This window comes from Procambarus clarkii, chromosome 7, assembly GCF_040958095.1.
Source record: "Procambarus clarkii isolate CNS0578487 chromosome 7, FALCON_Pclarkii_2.0, whole genome shotgun sequence".
Classification (NCBI taxonomy): domain Eukaryota; kingdom Metazoa; phylum Arthropoda; class Malacostraca; order Decapoda; family Cambaridae; genus Procambarus; species Procambarus clarkii.
The window spans coordinates 19,040,202-19,060,453 of NC_091156.1; the positions used below are offsets into that span (position 1 = coordinate 19,040,202).

Sequence of the window (20,252 nt, forward strand, 5' to 3'; positions counted from 1 at the left end):
ACACACACACACACACACACACACACACTGTGAGTGGTTACCAACTATTCAGACAAAGGCCTTCCAGCAGACATAGTATATATGGACTTTGCCGAAGCTTTGGATAAGGTACTATATGAAGACTGGCGAGGACAGTACAGACAAAATGTAATATATGGTATAATGCTAGAATGGACAAAACAATGACTATAACAAAGAAATCAAAGGGTCTTCCTTAACGGAAAATAATCTGACTGAAGAAATGTGATAAGTGGGGTACCGCAAGGGTCTATTTTGGGGCCAACCCTTTTTGTCATATACACCAGTGACATTGATGAGAATGTTACAAACCACATCATCAAATTTGCAAATGATACTAAGATTTTTGGTGAAGTAGACAGATAAAATGATATTGGGGCCTTACAAAGAGATCTATTTGTTTTCCGCAAGTGGTCGGATTCTATGGCAGATGCTTTTTAATATCGAAAATTGCAAGACCTTGCATGTGGGGCATAAGAGTCCGGATCACAGCTACAAAGGTAACAACAGTTCCTTGCATCAGATGTATGAAGAAAAGAACCTTAGAGTTATTATCTACAAATCACTGAAAAATTCACAACTGGGAGCTGCAGTTAAAGAAGCTAACCAAGTCCTAAGAATAGTCAGACGTAACTTTGATTTCAGGGGGAAATAAGGCAGTTATTCAACCGTATAAATCCCCTATGCGGAGCACCCCGACCTAGGTTATTGTATCCAAGCACGGGGACCTCATCTTCAGAAAGACAGACCTATTTGCTTTGGAGAAAGTGCAACACCGGGCAACAAAAATTAACAACAAAAGTCGACTCCCATATCAGGAACGGTTGAGGGCCACAGGGCTAACAACACTACAAACCAGACATGACAAGGCTGATCTCATCAAGGCTTAACTATATGAAAAGGTCAGGCGTAACACAAACAAGGAACAACGGTTTCAAGCTCAACAAGCCACAATGTAGGACTGAGAACAGGAGATGCTTTTTCATCCCACAGGGTTATAAACCAATGGAACCGCCTACCCGCCGAAGCCGTAAATGGCAAAACATTGCTACAATTTATCATCCAAATAGATACAATCATCAGATAAAATGGCGGGGACTTTTGACAAGCTGCAGGCTTCATGTCCTCGTTGAGGTCACTAGAGAGATAGCGACCCTCAGGTAAATCCAAGTAAATTCAGGCAATAATTTATGGTGTCGGGGACAGGCAGCCTGTGTGTATATACATACATGCTTGGCTTACATCGAGGTCCCCCCCCCCCCCAGGTCGTCTGAATGTGGCCGTTTATCCGTATGGCCGAAAATGAACACAATTTGAAAATGAAAATAAATTTGGGATTTTTTCCCCCCAAACAGTACGTCAAGTGTCCTCTGGTAGGTTAGGGTAGGGCAGGGAATTCTCCTAAAGTTTCAAAACGTCATGAAAAACGATAATTTTAATTTATTTTTTATTTATTTATATACAAGAAGGTACATTGGAGGTTAAGAGAGAACATAGAAAATTATGTTGATTTTACATTCTTGTTAAGTCACTAGCACGCATAGCGTTTCGGGCAAGTCCTTAAACTAACAGATAATTTTAAGTTTTAAGTAGATAATTTACAGTAAAATTTACAAAAAAAAAAAAATACAGGTACTTTACAGCTTTACTTTACAGACACAGGTAATTTTAAGTAGATAAATTACAGTAAAATTGACACAAAATTGTTACGGGTACATTGTACGAAATTTTGACACAATAAACAAAGATTAGAATAATACACAATAATAACAATACCAGCCATTTAATAACAATACCAGCATAACAATACCAGTCCAGCCATTTCCGTCCCACCCGGCATTCGAATCCGGAATTCCAGATTTTGAATCGAGATCGAGAATGAATCTGACTGTGCTATCGGGAGCTTTATGTAAATAAAACTGTCCAGGATTAGTATTATTAACAATTATTATTATTACTTAAGTGCTGGATATAAAAAGTTTTCTTTCAAAAGACTTCAGTCTAACGTTTTCTTTAATTTTTCTTACGGTAACTCAAGAAGACAGGCGGGTAGACAGTCGGATAGACAGGCAAGCAGTCGGCCCTTACCCTGATTGTTGACTTTCCATCCAGATTCTCCTAGTTTACCGCAGGTATCATGTCCCCAAGGTTACTTTTTATTGTCTGCTGCAGATCCTGAAACTACTTTGAGATCCTTCTGGCCATCTTGTTGAGCATTCTCTCTCTTGTTCAATTTCCTTCACTTTTGTGAGGACAATAGCTGATATCTCTCGCAAATTTGCACTGACCTTCAGTCATCCTCCCTCTCTCTACACTTCACTTCCTTCTCTCCCCCCCCCCCCTCTCTCTCTCTCTCTCTCTCTCTCTCTCTCTCTCTCTCTCTCTCTCTCTCTCTCTCTCTCTCTCTCTCTCTCTCTCTCTCCCCTTCCCCCTCTCTAACCATACCCTGCCGGGCCATTTGTCTCAACATTCACCAGAGGTAGTAGCCAGTGTCCTTCAGAACTTTCTCCGGGGACACCACCACGTTGCAGGGTTGTCAGCCACACCCTGTGCTACACCCTGGGCCATCCTGTGTCCCACCATGGCCCATACCCAGGGTTGTCTCACCCTGGTCCACCCCCAGGGTTGTCCCACCCTGGTCCACACCCAGGGTTGTCCCAACCTGGTCCAGGTCCAGGGTTGTCCCACCCTGGTCCAGCCCCAGGGTTGTCCCACCCTGGTCCAGCCCCAGGGTTGTCCCACCCTGGTCCAGCCCCAGGGTTGTCCCACCCTGGTCCAGCCCCAGGGTTGTCCCACCCTGGTCCAGCCCCAGGGTTGTCCCACCCTAGTTCAGCCCCAGGGTTGTCCCACCCTGGTCCAGCCCCAGGGTTGTCCCACCCTGGTCCAGCCCCAGGGTTGTCCCACCCTAGTTCAGCCCCAGGGTTGTCCCACCCTGGTCCAGCCCCAGGGTTGTCCCACCCTGGTCCAGCCCCAGGGTTGTCCCACCCTAGTTCAGCCCCAGGGTTGTCCCACCCTTGTCCAGCCCCAGGGTTGTCCCACACTGGTCCACACCCAGGGTTGTCCCACCCTGGTCCAGCCCCAGGGTTGTCCCACCCTGGTCCACCCCCAGGACTGTCTTAATTTGGATCAGCACCAGTTAGTTGTCACACCTTGGACCACATCCAGTGTTGTCCAACCATAGGCTACAGCCATCTTTGTCACCATCCTGGGCCACACTCATGGTTGTCCTTCCCACTGGGCCACACCCAGATGTAATATGAATGGTTTCTCAGAGAGGACGTGCAATTGCTCCTTGCACTAACAAGGAGCCCATGTTGAGGTACGCAAAGAGCTAACTGTAAGATACCAACACGCCAGTGGCTGTCTCACCCATCTTCCTGTTTAGACAGTACTTTTTGTGACTATGTGCACCATAGTACAAACATTGAAGTACTAAGCAATTAGATAGTAGAATTTAGTACTATTCCCGTTACTGAGTCCGAAAAATGAAGCTAATAAACAACCTTAAATATTCCTTGGCCATGTATAGCACACATGTGTACTATGTTAGGCCTCAGATGCCCGAAACGGGCAGATTTCGGGCAGATTCCTGCCCGAAACGCTTTGCGTAATAGTGGCTTTAGGCATTGTATGTACTAGCTCTATCTATAAAGCCAACAAACTTTGTAAAATCTCTTTATGTATGTACCTTTACCTAAATAAATATTATTATTATTATTATTATTATAGATAGCACGTATTAGGCCTAGGGAGGTTAGGTTAGATTATTTTAGTTTGTCTTTCCAACATCAATAGAAAATCTTTTCCGGTTTGTCCAAATTTAATAGTACCGATTTTTACTTCCTAATAGCGTTGTAGGTGGATATATGTACTATGGTGAAGGTCTCTCACACACCTTCACACACAAGACGTGTAGCTCCCTACACTACTTGAAGACTCACTTTGTCCCATGGAGTTCCACTCCTCACTGGAAGTCCTTCCCCTGGAAACACAAACCGAAACTGTCTCTATTTTCCGCTTGAAACAACTTGTAATAAAGTTGTTACATCTTGGCTTAACGTGTTTATGACGTATTAGAACGTTGTTACAACTTGCTATATTGGTTGTTATAACTGGTTAGGAGGTGTTAAAACTTGTTCGAACGTTGTACCAACGTCGTAGTTTCGGTGTGTGTTTGGCGGGTCTCCACCTTACAGTCTAGCTCCAACTCTGAGTTTCAGCTCACACTTGGAGTTCAGCATACACTCCTCCTCTGGTGCGAAGTTCCTTCACTAACTTCTCCCACACAAACCTGCATATCCATCACTATGATAATATGAAGTGTTTTCCTGACCAATCAGAAATGCTTTCACAGCAAATAAACTCCTCCACTTGACATTCTTTCAAACACTACGGCACCGCCGCGGTGGGTCCTCCCCCGTCATGGACAAGTCCACCTGGGGACATGTCTTGAAGCGCCGCTTGGGCCTCCCTCCGGCCGCGTCACTAGAGGCAGCCGCCCCTCAGTGACGCCCCCACCAGACACGGGAGAGGAGGGTGCACCGCTCCCGCCTCCAGCATGTCCTCCCAACTTTAACTACTTATTTTAGCTCAATGGCTCAATATAATTATTACCCTATATATACATATGTTCACTGTGATCGCTGGGCAAACGATCAAACACTAGTAGCTAATCTAAGAAACGATTAAACAGGCTTACCGCAGGGATCTATGACTGCTTCACAAGGCTTCATCTAGTCCTGACTTGAGTACATGGAGTCGCCCGGCAGGCTTCACACAGAAACACCTGCTTACTTCCTTCCTCTTAAAAGAGCATACACAATTAGAGTTCCACAAAGGTGCGATCAAACACTTACTTCCAGGTTATCTTGAGGTTATCTTGAGATAATTTCGGGGGGTTTTAGTGTCCCCGTGGCCCGGTCTTCGACCAGGCCTCCACCCCCAGGAAGCAGCCCGTGACAGCTGACTAACACCCAGGTACCTATTTTACTGCTAGGTAACAGGGGCATAGGGTGAAAGAAACTCTGCCCATTGTTTCTCGCCGGCGCCTGGGATCGAACCCAGGACCACAGGATCACAAGTCCAGCGTGCTGTCCGCTCGGCCGACCGGCTCCCTATTCACGCTCCCTATCCAGGCCGTCTCTAATTTATCCAAATCACAGAGAATTGGTGTACTCTGTCCCCAACAGCTTCCTCACACTTGCAAACAAGTAACCTTCACTCCAGCACTGACACAGGGAACTATATTCCTCCTCCTTCCAGATCAACAAAGTAAAACCATCTCTCATGATTGCTGTAGCTCAAGTGAGGTCACGACGTCCGGCTAGCGTCACGTCATGTCACCAAAGTATCGACATCTCATTTCATGTCACTTATTTAAATGCTCATCCTCTGCTCATATTCTTAAATTATTCACTGACGTTTATTATATATTTTCTTCCTCCGACCTCTTAATCTCAGGTCCGGAAAGCAGAATAACTCTCATCAGGGTAGACTCGTTTCATCAGGGTACATGGGGTCATAACATGTCCCATCCTGGGCCACACCCACGGTTGTCCCTCCCTGGGCCACACCCACGGTTGTCCCTCCCTGGGCCACACCCACGGTTGTCCCTCCCTGGGCCACACCCACGGTTGTCCCTCCCTGGGCCACACCCACGGTTGTCCCTCCCTGGGCCACACCCACGGTTGTCCCTCCCTGGGCCACACGTAGGACAGTACCATACTAAGCCACATCTTGGTGTGTCACACTGACTTTACTCCGTTGTTGTTACTTTAGATTCAGCTTCTGGGAACAAAAAGTTGCAAGTAGCACGGGCTATAATGAGCCCGTAGTGGACTTACCTGGCACAGGAGATGTGCGGAACCCGGTTGGCCAGATTGATGAAGTCACCCAAGAGGTGGCACGAGCATGAATTGCCCGTAACCGGTTGACCAACCTGTCACTGGGCTATAAAGCTGGGGTAATGTGGGAGTAAAATTTTACGGGGCTGGTCATGTCCATGCCACCTCTTGGGTGACTTAATCTTCATCAATCAATCCGGTCAACCGGGTTCCGCCCCGCTCCTGTGCCAGGTAAGTCCACTACGGGCTCACCATAGCCCGTGCTACTTGCCCCGCTCCTGTGCCAGGTAAGTCCACTACGGGCTCACCATAGCCCGTGCTACTTGCCCCGCTCCTGTGCCAGGTAAGTCCACTACGGGCTCACCATAGCCCGTGCTACTTGCCCCGCTCCTGTGCCAGGTAAGTCCACTACGGGCTCGCCATAGCCCGTGCTACTTGCAACTTTTTGTTCCCAGAAGCTGAATCTAAATCAACAACAACTGGTCAGTCGGAATGAGGCTGACCCTCCCTCCTGACCTTTCAGGTTGACCCCGGGTTCTTGCTTTATCAATATTTCCCGGCGTCACATAGTCTTCCCGGCGCCACATAGTCTTCCCGGCGTCACATAGTCTTCCCGGCGCCACATAGTCTTCCCGGCGTCACATAGTCTTCCCGGCGTCACATAGTCTTCCCGGCGTCACATAGTCTTCCCGGCGTCACATTGTCTTCCCGGCGTCACATTGTCTTCCCGGCGTCACATTGTCTTCCCGGCGTCACATTGTCTTCCCGGCGTCACATAGTCTTCCCGGCGCCACATTGTCTTCCCGGCGCCACATAGTCTTCCCGGCGCCACATAGTCTTCCCGGCGCCACATAGTCTTCCCGGCGCCACATAGTCTTCCCGGCGCCACATAGTCTTCCCGGCGCCACATAGTCTTCCCGGCGTCACATAGTCTTCCCGGCGCCACATTGTCTTCCCGGCGCCACATTGTCTTCCCGGCGCCACATAGTCTTCCCGGCGCCACATAGTCTTCCCGGCGCCACATAGTCTTCCCGGCGTCACATAGTCTTCCCGGCGCCACATTGTCTTCCCGGCGCCACATAGTCTTCCCGGCGCCACATAGTCTTCCCGGCGCCACATAGTCTTCCCGGCGCCACATAGTCTTCCCGGCGCCACATAATCTTCCCGGTCACTGCAGGAGGCAGGTGTGGGGACACGACCTTTCATCATTGCATCAGAGTTAATATAAGTTTCGTGTAGTGGAGGTTTGATAGTATCGGCCACTGGCGTTACATAATGTCTCTCTTACAAGGACTTCCTTGAAGGCAAGGAGTCACAGTAACGTGGCTGAAGTATGTTGACCAGACCACACACTAGAAGGTGAAGGGACGACCACGTTTCGCTCTGTCCTGGACCTTTCTCAAGTCGATTGTGTCAAGACACAATCGACTTGTGAATGTGTCTTCTCAAGACACATTGTGTCTTGAGACAATCGACTTGAGAATGGTCCAGGACGGACCGAAACGTCGTCGTCCCTTCACCTTCTAGTGTGTGGTCTGGTCAATCAACTTCCTTCAAGGCACATGGCGAGGAGTACATGAATGTGTATCCATGTTTTATTTAAATTATTTATTTACATATGCAAGAGTTGTTACATTCTTGTACAGCCAGTAGCACGCGTAGCGTTTCGGGCAGGTCCTTAATTCTATGTTCCCCGGAATACGACCCGCCAAATTGTTTAACAGCCAGGTACCTAGAGTGAACAGTGAACGGGTGAACAGAGGCTATAGTTAAGGATTGGTGCCTTAATCAATCCTCCCTGGCTAGGATACGAAAGCGAGTTTGTATCCTCTTAAAATTAACGTGGCTTTTGGCCGTTTATCCGTATGGCCGAAAGTGGACGTAATTTGAAAATGAAAAAAAAAATGAAAATAAATTTGGGATTTTTTTTTCAACAACAGTAAGTTACGGGTCCTCTGGTAGGTTAGGTGGGCAGGAAATTTTCATAAAGTTTCAAAACGTTAATTGAAACTTTCCTCTCCTAACCTTTCCGAGTAAGCCGGACGACTCAAATTGAAAACGGGACAGTACGTCACTTTTGTGAGTATATTTCATTTCAAATTACGTCCAAATTTGGCCATAGCGCGCATACCAGCCAAAAGTGACGTTATTTTTAAGAAGACGGGTTGCTTGCTGGTGCTGTGATCGTTTCATAGCCCTTCAGCAATTAAGCCCCTCTCTCCTTAATCTGTAATCCTGTCTTATAGATTAGTCCTGTCTTCCTGCAGCGTCTCACAACCCAGAGACGCCTTCTATAGATAACATATAACATGGGAAATAAGGTCAGCTTTTACAAATCGCTGTAATAAGCACAATATCGCGTTCCGGCGTGCTGGATCATGTAGCGTTCACCTGGTTAATGTTACAATGGTCTGAGCTCGACCTGAGAGGTGATATTAACACTGTTTCTTGTCTTATTTCAACACGACCACATACCTTAGCATAACCGTATACACGACACTTTAGTATGCTAAATGTTATACATTGACTCACAGAAATCACAATAGCGTGAGGCATCATATGAACTCTCGGACGTAGGTTCGAATCTTCGTCACGGCCCTTGTGGATTTGTTCGTTATACATTGAGTTTACCTTTTTTGTAGGTAAAATCAGTGTAAACTTTTGGATAGTAAAAATTTACATTTTGAGCGATTTTCACTGTAAATACAGCCATAATAACCATGTCGTCTTTGTATCTCTCAAATGAATGTCTGTTTGTCGTTCTAAGGTTGAAGACAAGACGCTTGGGGCGAGCCTCACTAAACTTTGCAGGGTGACTGGTTGGAGGTAGGGGACTGTCCAAGGAGGGTCTGGTTAGACCCCATTGTCTTCCTTCAGGTGGTATTGGCTCCAGTGACCACCCCCCCCCCCCTACCCTATGAAGTCTAAAACAGTTTTGATTTGATTTTTTCCATAGAGATTTTCGGTCGTTTATAATATTTTACCTTTTGACTTGGAAAACTCATGTTCTTATGGCAAATTTCCATTCTTGTGCTCCCATCATTTAATTAAATGGTGCAACTCTCTCCTATCTCTCTCTCTCTCTCTCTCTCTCTCTCTCTCTCTCTCTCTCTCTCTCTCTCTCTCTCTCTCTCTCTCTCTCTCTCTCTCTCTCTCTCTTTCTGTCTCTCTTTCTCTCTCTCTCTTTTTTTGTCTCTCTTTCTCTCTCTCTCTCTCTCTCTCTCTCTCTCTCTCTCTCTCTCTCTCTCTCTCTCTCTCTCTCTCTCTCTCTCTCTCTCTCTCTCTCTCTCTTTCTTTCTTTCTTTCTCTCTCTCTCTCTCTCTCTCTCTCTCTCTCTCTCTCTCTCTCTCTCTCTCTCTCTCTCTCTCTCTCTCTCTCTCTCTCTCTCTCACATACCTTGTGCATTTTCTCAGGTGCTAGACCCTTCTCGCGAGGGGAGGTGGTGGGTCCAACACCAAGGTGACCAAGCTGCAGGGGGGAGGGGGAGGTCCGAGGGTGAGTGCCAGGAACACATGGTAGTGTACTTGGTAAGCAAGTACCTGACAAACACCACTGTCATAGTGAGAGAGGAAATTGTTAAGGTGGAGAGAGGTAGCAAGCGAGGTCCAGTAGGACCAGTGAGGGTCCAGTAGGACCAGTGAGGGTCCAGTAGGACCAGTGAGGGTCCAGTAGGACCAGTGAGGGTCCAGTAGGACCAGTGAGGGTCCAGTAGGACCAGTGAGGGTCCAGTAGGACCAGTGAGGGTCCAGTAGGACCAGTGAGGGTCCAGTAGGACCAGTGAGGGTCCAGTAGGACCAGTGAGGGTCCAGTAGGACCAGTGAGGGTCCAGTAGGACCAGTGAGGGTCCAGTAGGACCAGTGAGGTCCAGTAGGACCAGTGAGGGTCCAGTAGGACCAGTGAGGGTCCAGTAGGACCAGTGAGGGTCCAGTAGGACCAGTGAGGGTCCCGTAGGACCAGTGAGGGTCCAGTAGGACCAGTGAGGGTCCAGTAGGGCCAGTGAGGGTCCAGTAGGACCAGTGAGGGTCCAGTTGGACCAGTGAGGGTCCAGTAGGACCAGTGAGGGTCCAGTAGGACCAGTGAGGGTCCAGTAGGACCAGTGAGGGTCCAGTAGGACCAGTGAGGGTCCAGTAGGACCAGTGAGGGTCCAGTAGGACCAGTGAGGGTCCAGTAGGACCAGTGAGGGTCCAGTAGGACCAGTGAGGGTCCAGTAGGACCAGTGAGGGTCCAGTAGGACCAGTGAGGGTCCAGTAGGACCAGTGAGGGTCCAGTAGGACCAGTGAGGGTCCAGTAGGACCAGTGAGGGTCCAGTAGGACCAGTGAGGGTCCAGTAGGACCAGTGAGGGTCCAGTAGGACCAGTGAGGGTCCAGTAGGACCAGTGAGGGTCCAGTAGGACCAGTGAGGGTCCAGTAGGACCAGTGAGGGTCCAGTAGGACCAGTGAGGGTCCAGTAGGACCATTCATCAGTCATCAATCTGGGTATAAGGCGGTGGACGGCGGAGAGAACTTAATAGAGATTTTGATTTTTTGATTGTTGCCGCCGAAGGCGGCTAGTTTATTGTGCACCCCATACTCATCCTGTGAGCGGTAGCGCAAAAGCATTACAGAGGGCACAAAAGGTCTTTATCAGACCTCATCTTAGATTATTACATAAACAATTTCTTCAATCCTTCACACCTTATAGATACAATGTCAGCTAGTTACAGAGAAAGTGCTATTACAAGAGCTACATATTTACAGTAAGTCATCATACATTAATGGTAGGTTTTATCGTTAATACATAATAGTTTGGCCAATGGGGATATTACAGAGTCATAGGGGAGCTTCTGTTTATTATTAGTCCTCACAATACACTACTTGTTTCTGAATCTCATATGTCGCTCATCTACTGGAAGCAAAATGTGGGTACAGTGCAAGGATTTCAGGTAATTTATCCATGGTAATAAGATAGGTTGCCATATCATACAGAGTGAGCTTAGACTTATCTCTAAAAGGCTCAATTTTACAACAATCCAAGATATAGTGTTCGAGTGTGTGTCCCTGCCTATGTCCACACACTTTACACTTTACTTCATCTAGATCCCTATACAAGCCGAACTGCCAGAGATACTTGTAGCCAAGTCTTATACGAGCTGTGACAACATCTGTTAGTCTACTGACTTTGTTACTTGCCCCATACACATGTTTTACTTCACACATTTCATTGTGATGAACAATGGACCTACTAGTTCCAGTTTGCACTGTTCTACTTTCTTCAAATCCATCTAGGAGTTCTCGTCTAATGACACTTTTAAGGGACCTATTTGATAACTCAAGATTCCATTCAATACTGTCTTTATTTACTGCAGCCTTAGCAAGGGCGTCAACTTTGTCATGTTCCTGCATGCCAATGTGAGAAGGAATCCACAACATTTTTATATTTACCCTCTTGCTAAGTATTCTTACATATCTACGTCTAGCTTCCAAGACAAGCACGTTATTACTTGATTGCAAACTGTTTATTGCTCGTAGTGAGGATAGGGAGTCAGAAATAATTAAGCTGTCTACTTCAGTGTTGTCAATAATTTCGAGTGCTACCAGTATCGCTACCAACTCGGCCTGCATTGTGGACGCCCAGTTACTAATTCGGATATTTCTTTGAATTGTGCTGCCATCAGGCTGATGAGCAATAACAGCACTTCCTGCCCTCCCTGTAGCTGTATTGAGTGATCCGTCAGTGTATATGGTCTGTGCAATGTTGTTTTCAGCTTGTATATTGTGAATGTGCTCTATGGTGCTTAATTTAGCAGCAAGCTGAGCATGAGGGTTGCTTGTGATTAGTTTCTTGGTGGGGTATGCAGGGGTCAGGATGTCAAAAGGTACTATCTGCCAGGGTGGAAGGAAGTGCTGTACTCTTTCATCTGTATATACATCGTGCAGTCCCATCATTTTAATATGAGTGGCAGTTCTTTGAATCCATTTAGACTCGCTAGTTCCATTTCGTATGTGTTCTAACAGTGCAACTGACACAATGTTGTTTTTGTTATCACGCAGCAGCTTTAGTCCCTATAGAGTATGTCGTCATTATCCGGTGCTGTCTGGTGAGGTCTGGGTCTCAGCGTAGGCAAGGACCCCATAGTGTAGTGGTAAGGGGCTCGCTTGGTGTTTCGCCAGCGCTCTGTCCTGGGTTCGTATCCTGGCTGGGGATGATTTACTGGTCGCCAATCCTTAACTGTAGCCTCTGTTTACCCAACAGTAAAATGGGTACCTGGTTGTTAAACAATTTAGCGTGCCGTATTCCAGGGAACATAGGATTAAGGACCTGCCCGGAACACTACGCGTGCTACTGGCTGTACAAGAATGTAACAACTCTTGTATACATAAATAAATAAAAGAATCGAAGCCCAATAAACTCGCCCCTCGGGACAAAATTTACAAAAAAAATTAAAATTTCGTTACTCGGTATATTCAGGGTGGTGTTCCCTGACTCCATAAATATACCGAGTAAGGAGTTTGACACCTTACTCCCTTTAGGAGTAAGGTGTCAACCCTTGCCTACCCTTTATCTAAGGGGATCAGGTGCCGTGATCCCCTTGGCGTTGGTGACATGATGGCGTTGATCCTGTGGCCAGTAGCAGGACGCCTCCCACTTCCTGTTTCCTGGCAGGAACAAGGCCAAGGCGATTTGTCATAATTGATAGTATATCATTTATTAATCATTACGATAGTTAGTAAGCTATTGGAGTGTTCTTAATAAACTTCCAAAGGTTGAGTGTTAAGCCTATCAACACCAAAACAACTGAGTGTCAGAAGAAGGCGATGTGACCTTTCCCTCCCGTCACTCGTCCCCGTGACCGCCTACAAAGGTCAGGAAGAGGGTGTGCCAAGTAGGCAGTCTTCACTGCCACAGTTCCCTGGTGTCGTAACTACCTCCTCGCACGGCCACTTTCTTGCCCCGTGAAAGTGTTAAACGCCCAGGCTACAACTATCACATCTTCCCAACACCATGAAAGTGTATGCACTTACGTAATATGTAAGTGTGTACAATTATACATGAATATCATTTTGAGGCAATAGAGGGACTTGAACTGGCGACCTGGTGATCCCTAGACGCGTGCCTTAACCGTCTCGGCCACGATGGTACAGCAGTTGAATAATCTGGAACTCTACTGAGTTCTCTGGGAAGTTCTGGAGGCCTCACTCCGGCTAGCCAACACTGAACTTCCTAGAGGACTTAGTAGACTTTTGGGGTGGTAAATTGTTCTACTACCGTGGTTGAGTCAGTTAAGGCAGGCGTCTGGGAATCACCAGGTCGCCAGTTCAAGTCCCTCTAATGCTTCAAAATCATTTTCGATGATATAACGCGTCATTGTGATCTCATTGTAATAATTATATGTGTTCGAGTAAGTAAATATGTCACTAAATAATGCATGCTTCTCTTGTTTTCTAATTTCTCTTACTTGCTTCCCACCTTTCATCTCCTCTCTTACCTTACTTACTCTTTCCACTCTCTATTATATGGGTTCGATCTCCGGCGATGGCGGAAACAAATGGGCAGAGTTTTTTTCACTCTGATGCACCTGTTCACCTAGCGGTAAATAGGTACCTGGGAGCTAGAAACCTGCTACGGGCTGCTTCCTGGGGATATGTGTATGTGTGGAAATTTTTTTTAAAGAAATCAGTTGATTGACAGTTGAAAGGCGGGCCCAAAGAGCCAGAGCTCAACTCCGCAAGCACAACTAGGTGAGTACAACTAGTTGAGTACACACACACGGGGTTAGAAAGGCGGGGTCCAAGAGCTAATAGTTCAATCCTGCAGACACAAACAGTGAGTTCAAATAGTAAATACACACCCACGTCCCCAGTAAGCAGCCCGTAGCAGCTGTCTAACTCCCAGGTACCTATTTACTGTTAGGTGAACAGAGGCATCAGACTGAAAGAAACTCTGCCCATTTGTTTCCTCCTCCGCCTGGGATCGAACCCGGAACCTTAGGACTACGAATCCCGAGCGCTGTCCGCTCAGCCGTCAGCCTCCTCAATGGCCTGTTGAAGAGAGAGGAAGACTGAAACTTGGTAGTGCCCGTTGGTCCACTGGTGTGGCGCAGGTGGTCCGCAGGTGATCCACAGGCGGTCCACAGGTGGTCCACAGGTGGGGCGCAAGCGACCAGGTACGAACAACCAGTATGTCAGCTGAATATGAGAGACGTTCACCCTCGTACCCGTGCCCATTTCCGCATGAGGAAATAACCCATTGGGGCCCCTGGTAGCTTAACTCTGGCCGAAATAGGGAGGGGTTCACCGTAGCAGGGAGGGAAGGGTCAGATAACCTCCAGTGTGGGGGAACAGTAGCAGTGACACAGTCGTCAGGGTGTTCTGGAGACACCGTTCCGTCGTCTCAAGTTGTTGGCGGCACAGTAGTCAGTGGGAGCACAGTCCCAACGGTGAAATTGAATAATATATAGTAACTAGAGATTGAAGTGACCAAAGGAAATGTACTTATTTCCTAAGTAATTTGTCATACCGGCAGCATTACTGGTAGTGTAATACTGCCTGTTTGTCCCGTTAATATCGTCCCGTTTGTACCTTTAATATCGTCCTGCTTGTCTCTTTAATATCGTCCTGTTTGTCTCTTTAATATCGTCCTGTTCGTCCCTTTAATATCGTCCCGTTTGTCCCTTTAATTTCGTCCTGTTTACTTCTGTCTGCCTGTCTATCAGCCTGCCTGTCAGCCTGCCTGTCTGTCATGCACGCATGCAACATTATCCACTTTGTCAAGCCTTGGCAGTTACTTGCGTCACTGGTCACGTCATACTGTCACATTCGTCCGTGGCCACTCTCGGTGCACTGCCATGCAGAGTGACATGACACTCGCAGCTCTGTCACTCCTTATTTAGAGTCAAGGTTGAGATGTCAAGCCTGTGAGTGAGACTCAAGACGCTACTCGTGAGTGAACTGACTTGACTAACCCGTAATCTTTGTTCGTCAACAGAGAAAAGAAAAAGAGATTCTTTGTAGCCGCCAAACCCCGTGTTTACGACTTGAAAACGACTGGACACACAACTTTCGAATATTTAGCGAACGACTTCGCTAACGACCTCTGTTCGAAACGCAACTCTGTAAACAATCCGTCCTCCAAATAAAGACCCAAAGTCCGTTCCAGGCACCCGCCAAATCTCCTGTTTATGAATGAAAAACGGTTTACACACAACCCGTCCTCGACTCAAGTCCATTACATCCAGCGGTCGACCCCACAGACACATTCATAAATTTTTACATGCTATTCATTCGAAACGGGAATTTTCTCAAATATAAATTAATATAAATATATATTAGCATATTGTGCATATATAGGCATAGGTTAGGTTAGATGTTTAGGTTCTGTTGGCGATTATTTGTATTTGTAGAAAATTGGTGAAGCATTTACCAACCCGTCCTCGACTCAAGTTCATTACATTCAGCAGCCCGTCCTCCAAACAAAGATCCAAAAGTGATTCCATGCACCCGCCAAACCCCAGCTGTTTATGAATGAAAAGCGGTTTACACACGACTCACAACTGCTGACGTTCGAACATATCCGGAACAAGTGCTTCACTGACGAATTTTGTTCGAATCACAACGCTATAAATGCTTCACCCACGTACTACAAATACAAATAATCGCCAACAGAACCTAAACACCTAACCTAACCTAACCTATGTCTATTTATACACAATATGCTAATATATTATAATAATAATTTATACTTGAGAAAATTCCCGTTTTGAATGAACAGCATGTTAAAATTTATGAATGCGTCTGTGGGGTTGACCGCTGAATGTAATGGACTTGAGTCGAGGACGGGTTGAAATACAAATAATCGCCAACAGAACCTAAACCCTTGACCTAACCTACGCCTAAATATGCACAATACATGTTTATATATAATAATATAAATTTATATTTGAGAAATTTCCTTCTTTGAATGAACAACATTGATGACTGCGTCTTTGGGGTCGGCCGCTGGATGGAATGAACATAACCTGAGGACGGGTTGCTTGCACCTGTATCACCACAACCATTCCATTAAGGCTCTACACACCTGACTCTCCCATGAACCTCTGCACACCTGACTCTTCCACGGGAGGTTGTCAGGTCACCAGTATATTAGCCAGACGCTAATTTGTCAGCATTCAAGCTTTTTCCACTGTTGGTGTGATAGATTTGTGAGTGCAGGTGCGGCATAATCGATCACTGATCTGACTGCCTGTACATAGTATGTGCGAAGGACTTGCAGATTGGCTCCTCCAGAAAGGGAGATTAGCGACCTGAGGATTGCCGTCCGGGCCGCAGTTCGCTCTCTCAAGTAAGTGACCTCAGCATTAAAATTCATGTGTGTGTCCAGGATGATTCCTAGATACTGATAGGTGTCGACCCATTCTATTGGTTGACCCTGTACTGTGAGTTGGATGTTGGGCTTCGCTATTTTTATGGGCATGGCCTTTGACTTTGAAGTTGCCCAAAACAATGCTATGAGAGCTGCACTGGGAGCCCCCATGTGGGCCAGGCTTGAAACTCTTAGACTGGAGACGGGTTTGCCCTCTCTACAAGAAAGAATATCACAAAGGACAGCTACAATTATCAGTAAGATAATTATTTCTTCTGATCCAATCCCAGTACGGCAGGCCTTGGTGGTTGGACTAGGCCAAAACAATGGAAACTCTTGGGTTGCAAGAGCAGGAAAAGTCCTAAACAGATTACATTTAAAAAACATGCCTACTTTCAAAATAGTAATAGAAAGTCTCCCAATGAAAAAGGCTGCCTATGATCCGACAATCCTAAGGCGCATAATAGAAGAGCAAATGTATAGCATAGCAGTTTTTTTTTTTTTTTTTTTTTTTTTATTATTTTCTACCACAGACGTGGCCACACATTTACAATGCTAACCAGCATATATACATTTTCTTCTTTATGATTAGTAAGAATTTAAAACAAAAGGATCAATGCATAAATGTTCGTAATAAGGCAAATCGGACACTTGGATTTATTAATCGCAGCGTTAGTAACAAGACACCTGGTGTGGTTCTCAAGCTATATCTTGCTCTAGTTAGGCCCCATTTAGATTTTGCAGTTCAGTTTTGGTCGCCATATTATAGAATGGATATAAATTCACTTGAACGTGTCCAGCGTAGGATGACTAAGTTAATTCCCCAAATTAGAAATCTTTCATATGAAGAAAAATTAACTAAGCTTAAGTTGCATTCACTGGAAAGGCGAAGAGTTAGGGGTGACATGATAGAGGTTTACAAGTGGATGAATGGACATAACCGGGGGGATATTAATAGGGTATTAAAAGTATCAACACAGGACAGAACACGAAACAATGGGTATAAATTGGATAAGTTTAGATTTAGGAAAGACTTGGGTAAATACTGGTTCAGTAACAGGGTTGTTGATTTGTGGAACCAATTGCCGCGTAACATTGTGGAGGTGGGGCCCTCGATTGTTTCAAGCACGGGTTGGACAAGTATATGAGTGGGATTGGGTGGTTATAGAATAGGAGCTGCCTCGTATGGGCCAATAGGCCTTCTGCAGTTACCTTTGTTCTTATGTTCTTATGTTCTGTCCTCCATGGACAGGGTTAGAGAAATGTTAAACATAGAGTTCAGGGGTTTATTGAACACTCAACCACAGAAGGTGATTCGGTGCTTTTAAAATGCTAAGCTAACCTACATACGTAAATACATAGATACACAGATTTACGTATGCCCTACATAAAGTGTTTGATGTGTCTTTTACATAGTGTCATTAATGTACATTCACAAAGGTGAAATGTAATTCTGATCAGCTTCCATATATACTGGAGCCTAGCAGTAGCAGGAGCCACCCACATCTTCACAGACGGATCGGTGGACACAGAAAATGAGAGTGCTGGCGCTGCTCTTTGCACGACCAGCGTTCAGGCATATTGGAGACTGGGAGGACCAGTATCGTCAACCCAAACTGAGCTGTTTGCCATACAACAGGCATTCGCATATGTGATTGCACAAAACACTCAAAATGCAATCATACACACAGACTCAAAAGCTGCACTTCAAATACTAGGACAAAAACAGTGGAAAGATAATGTGGAAATAATTACCACCATTTTGTATCTTGGAGCAGTCGCTAAAGGCAAAGGACTCAACATAACTTTAAACTGGATCCCATCCCATATTGGAATCCCATTAAATGAAAAAGCTGATGAAATTGCTAAATTGGCAACTTGTCATATAGTGATACATAAAACAATTCAACCCAGCCTAGAGAACATAAAAAACATCATCACCAAAAAACTCTCACATCTCAACAAAGCCTTCCAGCACCAGAGAATAGCTGAAGGTTCGCCATCTGCAACATGGTATCTTCAGGCAACCAAATTAGAAAGGTTAAATATCCCAAAAGGAATCCACAGGGAAATAGCAGTTAGGCTATATAGACTACGTCTAGGTTACAGATGCAACTGGGAGATTGGTGAACCCCGACAGAGAGAGTGCATCTTCTGCCAAACTGTCACAGAAAAGCCATTACTTCACTATCTTCTGGAATGTGAAGCAACCAATGACCTTAGAAGAGCTTTAAGAGTTCCTGAATCATGCAATGGCCACCCTGAAGCCATCAACACAGCCACTCTCCTGGTCAACAAAGGTGTCCAGCAGCTGGACACCCTCATAAAGACTGTGAAGCAGTATCCTCCCCCGCGATAACAGCTTGATGGTTAAATACAACCTCAGAATACTGAGAAAAAACAAAAAAAATTGTACCACTTACGGGCTATTCATGCCCGTGCCACCTCTTGGGTGGCTTAATCTTTATCATCATCATCATTGTCAGCATTAACAACCTTTCACTTTCCACACATGTTCTTTATGAGACCAGAGAACATTTTCTTGGAAGGTGATCTGATGTCCCCGAAACATTCCCATTTTTTACCACCGATAAGGGTTAAGTAAGGGTGGAAGCTTTCCTTATTAACACCACTCATAGCCCAGTCGATAGAGCTTCAGCCTTCCACACACACATGCGGGGGTATACACGGTTCGAGTCTCCTACAGCCCAGGTGAATGGAGCGAGTGGTTATAGTGGAGGAAGGCCACGGTGTTACCTAAGACAGTCTTCCCCGCGGCGGTGGCGGCGTTCTTGTTATCGTGGTGACCATTAACCCGCCCGAGTCTCGCCGCCCCGTGTAGAAACAGTCCACTCATCATCTGGAGGCTCACCTTAGGCCAGTAGGTCTCATGTGACCTGCTGGCCCCCTTAGGCCAGTAGGTCTCAGGTGACCTGCTGGCCACCTTAGGCCAGTAGGTCTCAGGTGACCTGTTGGCCACCTTAGGCCAGTAGGTCTCATGTGACCTGCTGGCCACCTTAGGCCAGTAGGTCTCAGATGACCTGCTTAGGCCAGTAAGCTTCAGGTGACCTGCTGGCCACCTTAGGCCAGTAGGCTTCAGGTGACCTGCTGGCCCCCTTAGGCCAGTAGGCTTCAGGTGACCTGCTGGCCACCTTAGGCCAGTAAGCTTCAGGTGACCTGCTGGCCCCCTTAGGCCAGTAGGTCTCATGTGACCTGCTGGCCACCTTAGGCCAGTAGGCTTCAGGTGACCTGCTGGCCACCTTAGGCCAGTAGGCTTCAGGTGACCTGCTGGCCACCTTAGGCCAGTAGGCTTCAGGTGACCTGCTGGCCACCTTAGGCCAGTAGGCTTCAGGTGACCTGCTGGCCACCTTAGGCCAGTAGGTCTCAGGTGACCTGCTGGCCACCTTAGGCCAGTAGTTCTCAGGTGACCTGCTGGCCACCTTAGGCCAGTAGGACACATGTCTAGATGCAGGTTAGGACAAAGATTTATTAGGCTTTGTCTCCTCTTGTCGGAGGAGAAAGGGATTTAATATATCACCTCATATATTTATATATGGTGTTATATTAATATTTTTATAATATATCAGAGCCCCAACTGGGGCTCTTTTATGCTCTATAATACAGATCTGATCTCCGTAACTGTTGTTGTCTCCCCGTGTTGGTGTTGATATAGTTGTAACCTTCACTGATGGCCCGAGATCGGGTCACCTGGACACACATTCATCACTGGACTCTTACGTCAGCTCGGAGAGCACTTAAAAACTGGCTGGGTGACCAGGCCAGTGGAGCAGGCAACGCTGCAGGAGGAGCCCCTCCTCGCCTCTCACACCCTAATCTTCTCCTAACTTTCGCTGTGTATTCACCTAGTTGTATTCACCTACTTATATTCACCTAGTTGTATTCACCTACTTATATTCACCTAGTTGTATTCACCTACTTATATTCACCTAGTTGTGTTTGCGGTAGTTGAGCTTTGCTCTTTCGGCCCGCTTCTCAACTGTTTACTACTTTTTTTCTCTCTCCACACCACACACACACACACCAGGAAGCAG

The 20,252-nt window shown here is 46.4% G+C and overlaps 1 protein-coding gene across 1 annotated transcript in view; it reads left to right on the forward strand.

Moving 5' to 3' along the window:
* Window positions 1-20,252, forward strand: part of LOC138349814 (uncharacterized) — a 38,056-nt gene that overhangs the window by 8,334 nt on the left and 9,470 nt on the right. The window contains exon 2 of the mRNA XM_069314926.1: window positions 16,146-16,179. Within this exon, the coding sequence (XP_069171027.1) occupies window positions 16,146-16,179 (34 nt within the window). The remainder of the gene's footprint in view (window positions 1-16,145; window positions 16,180-20,252) is intronic.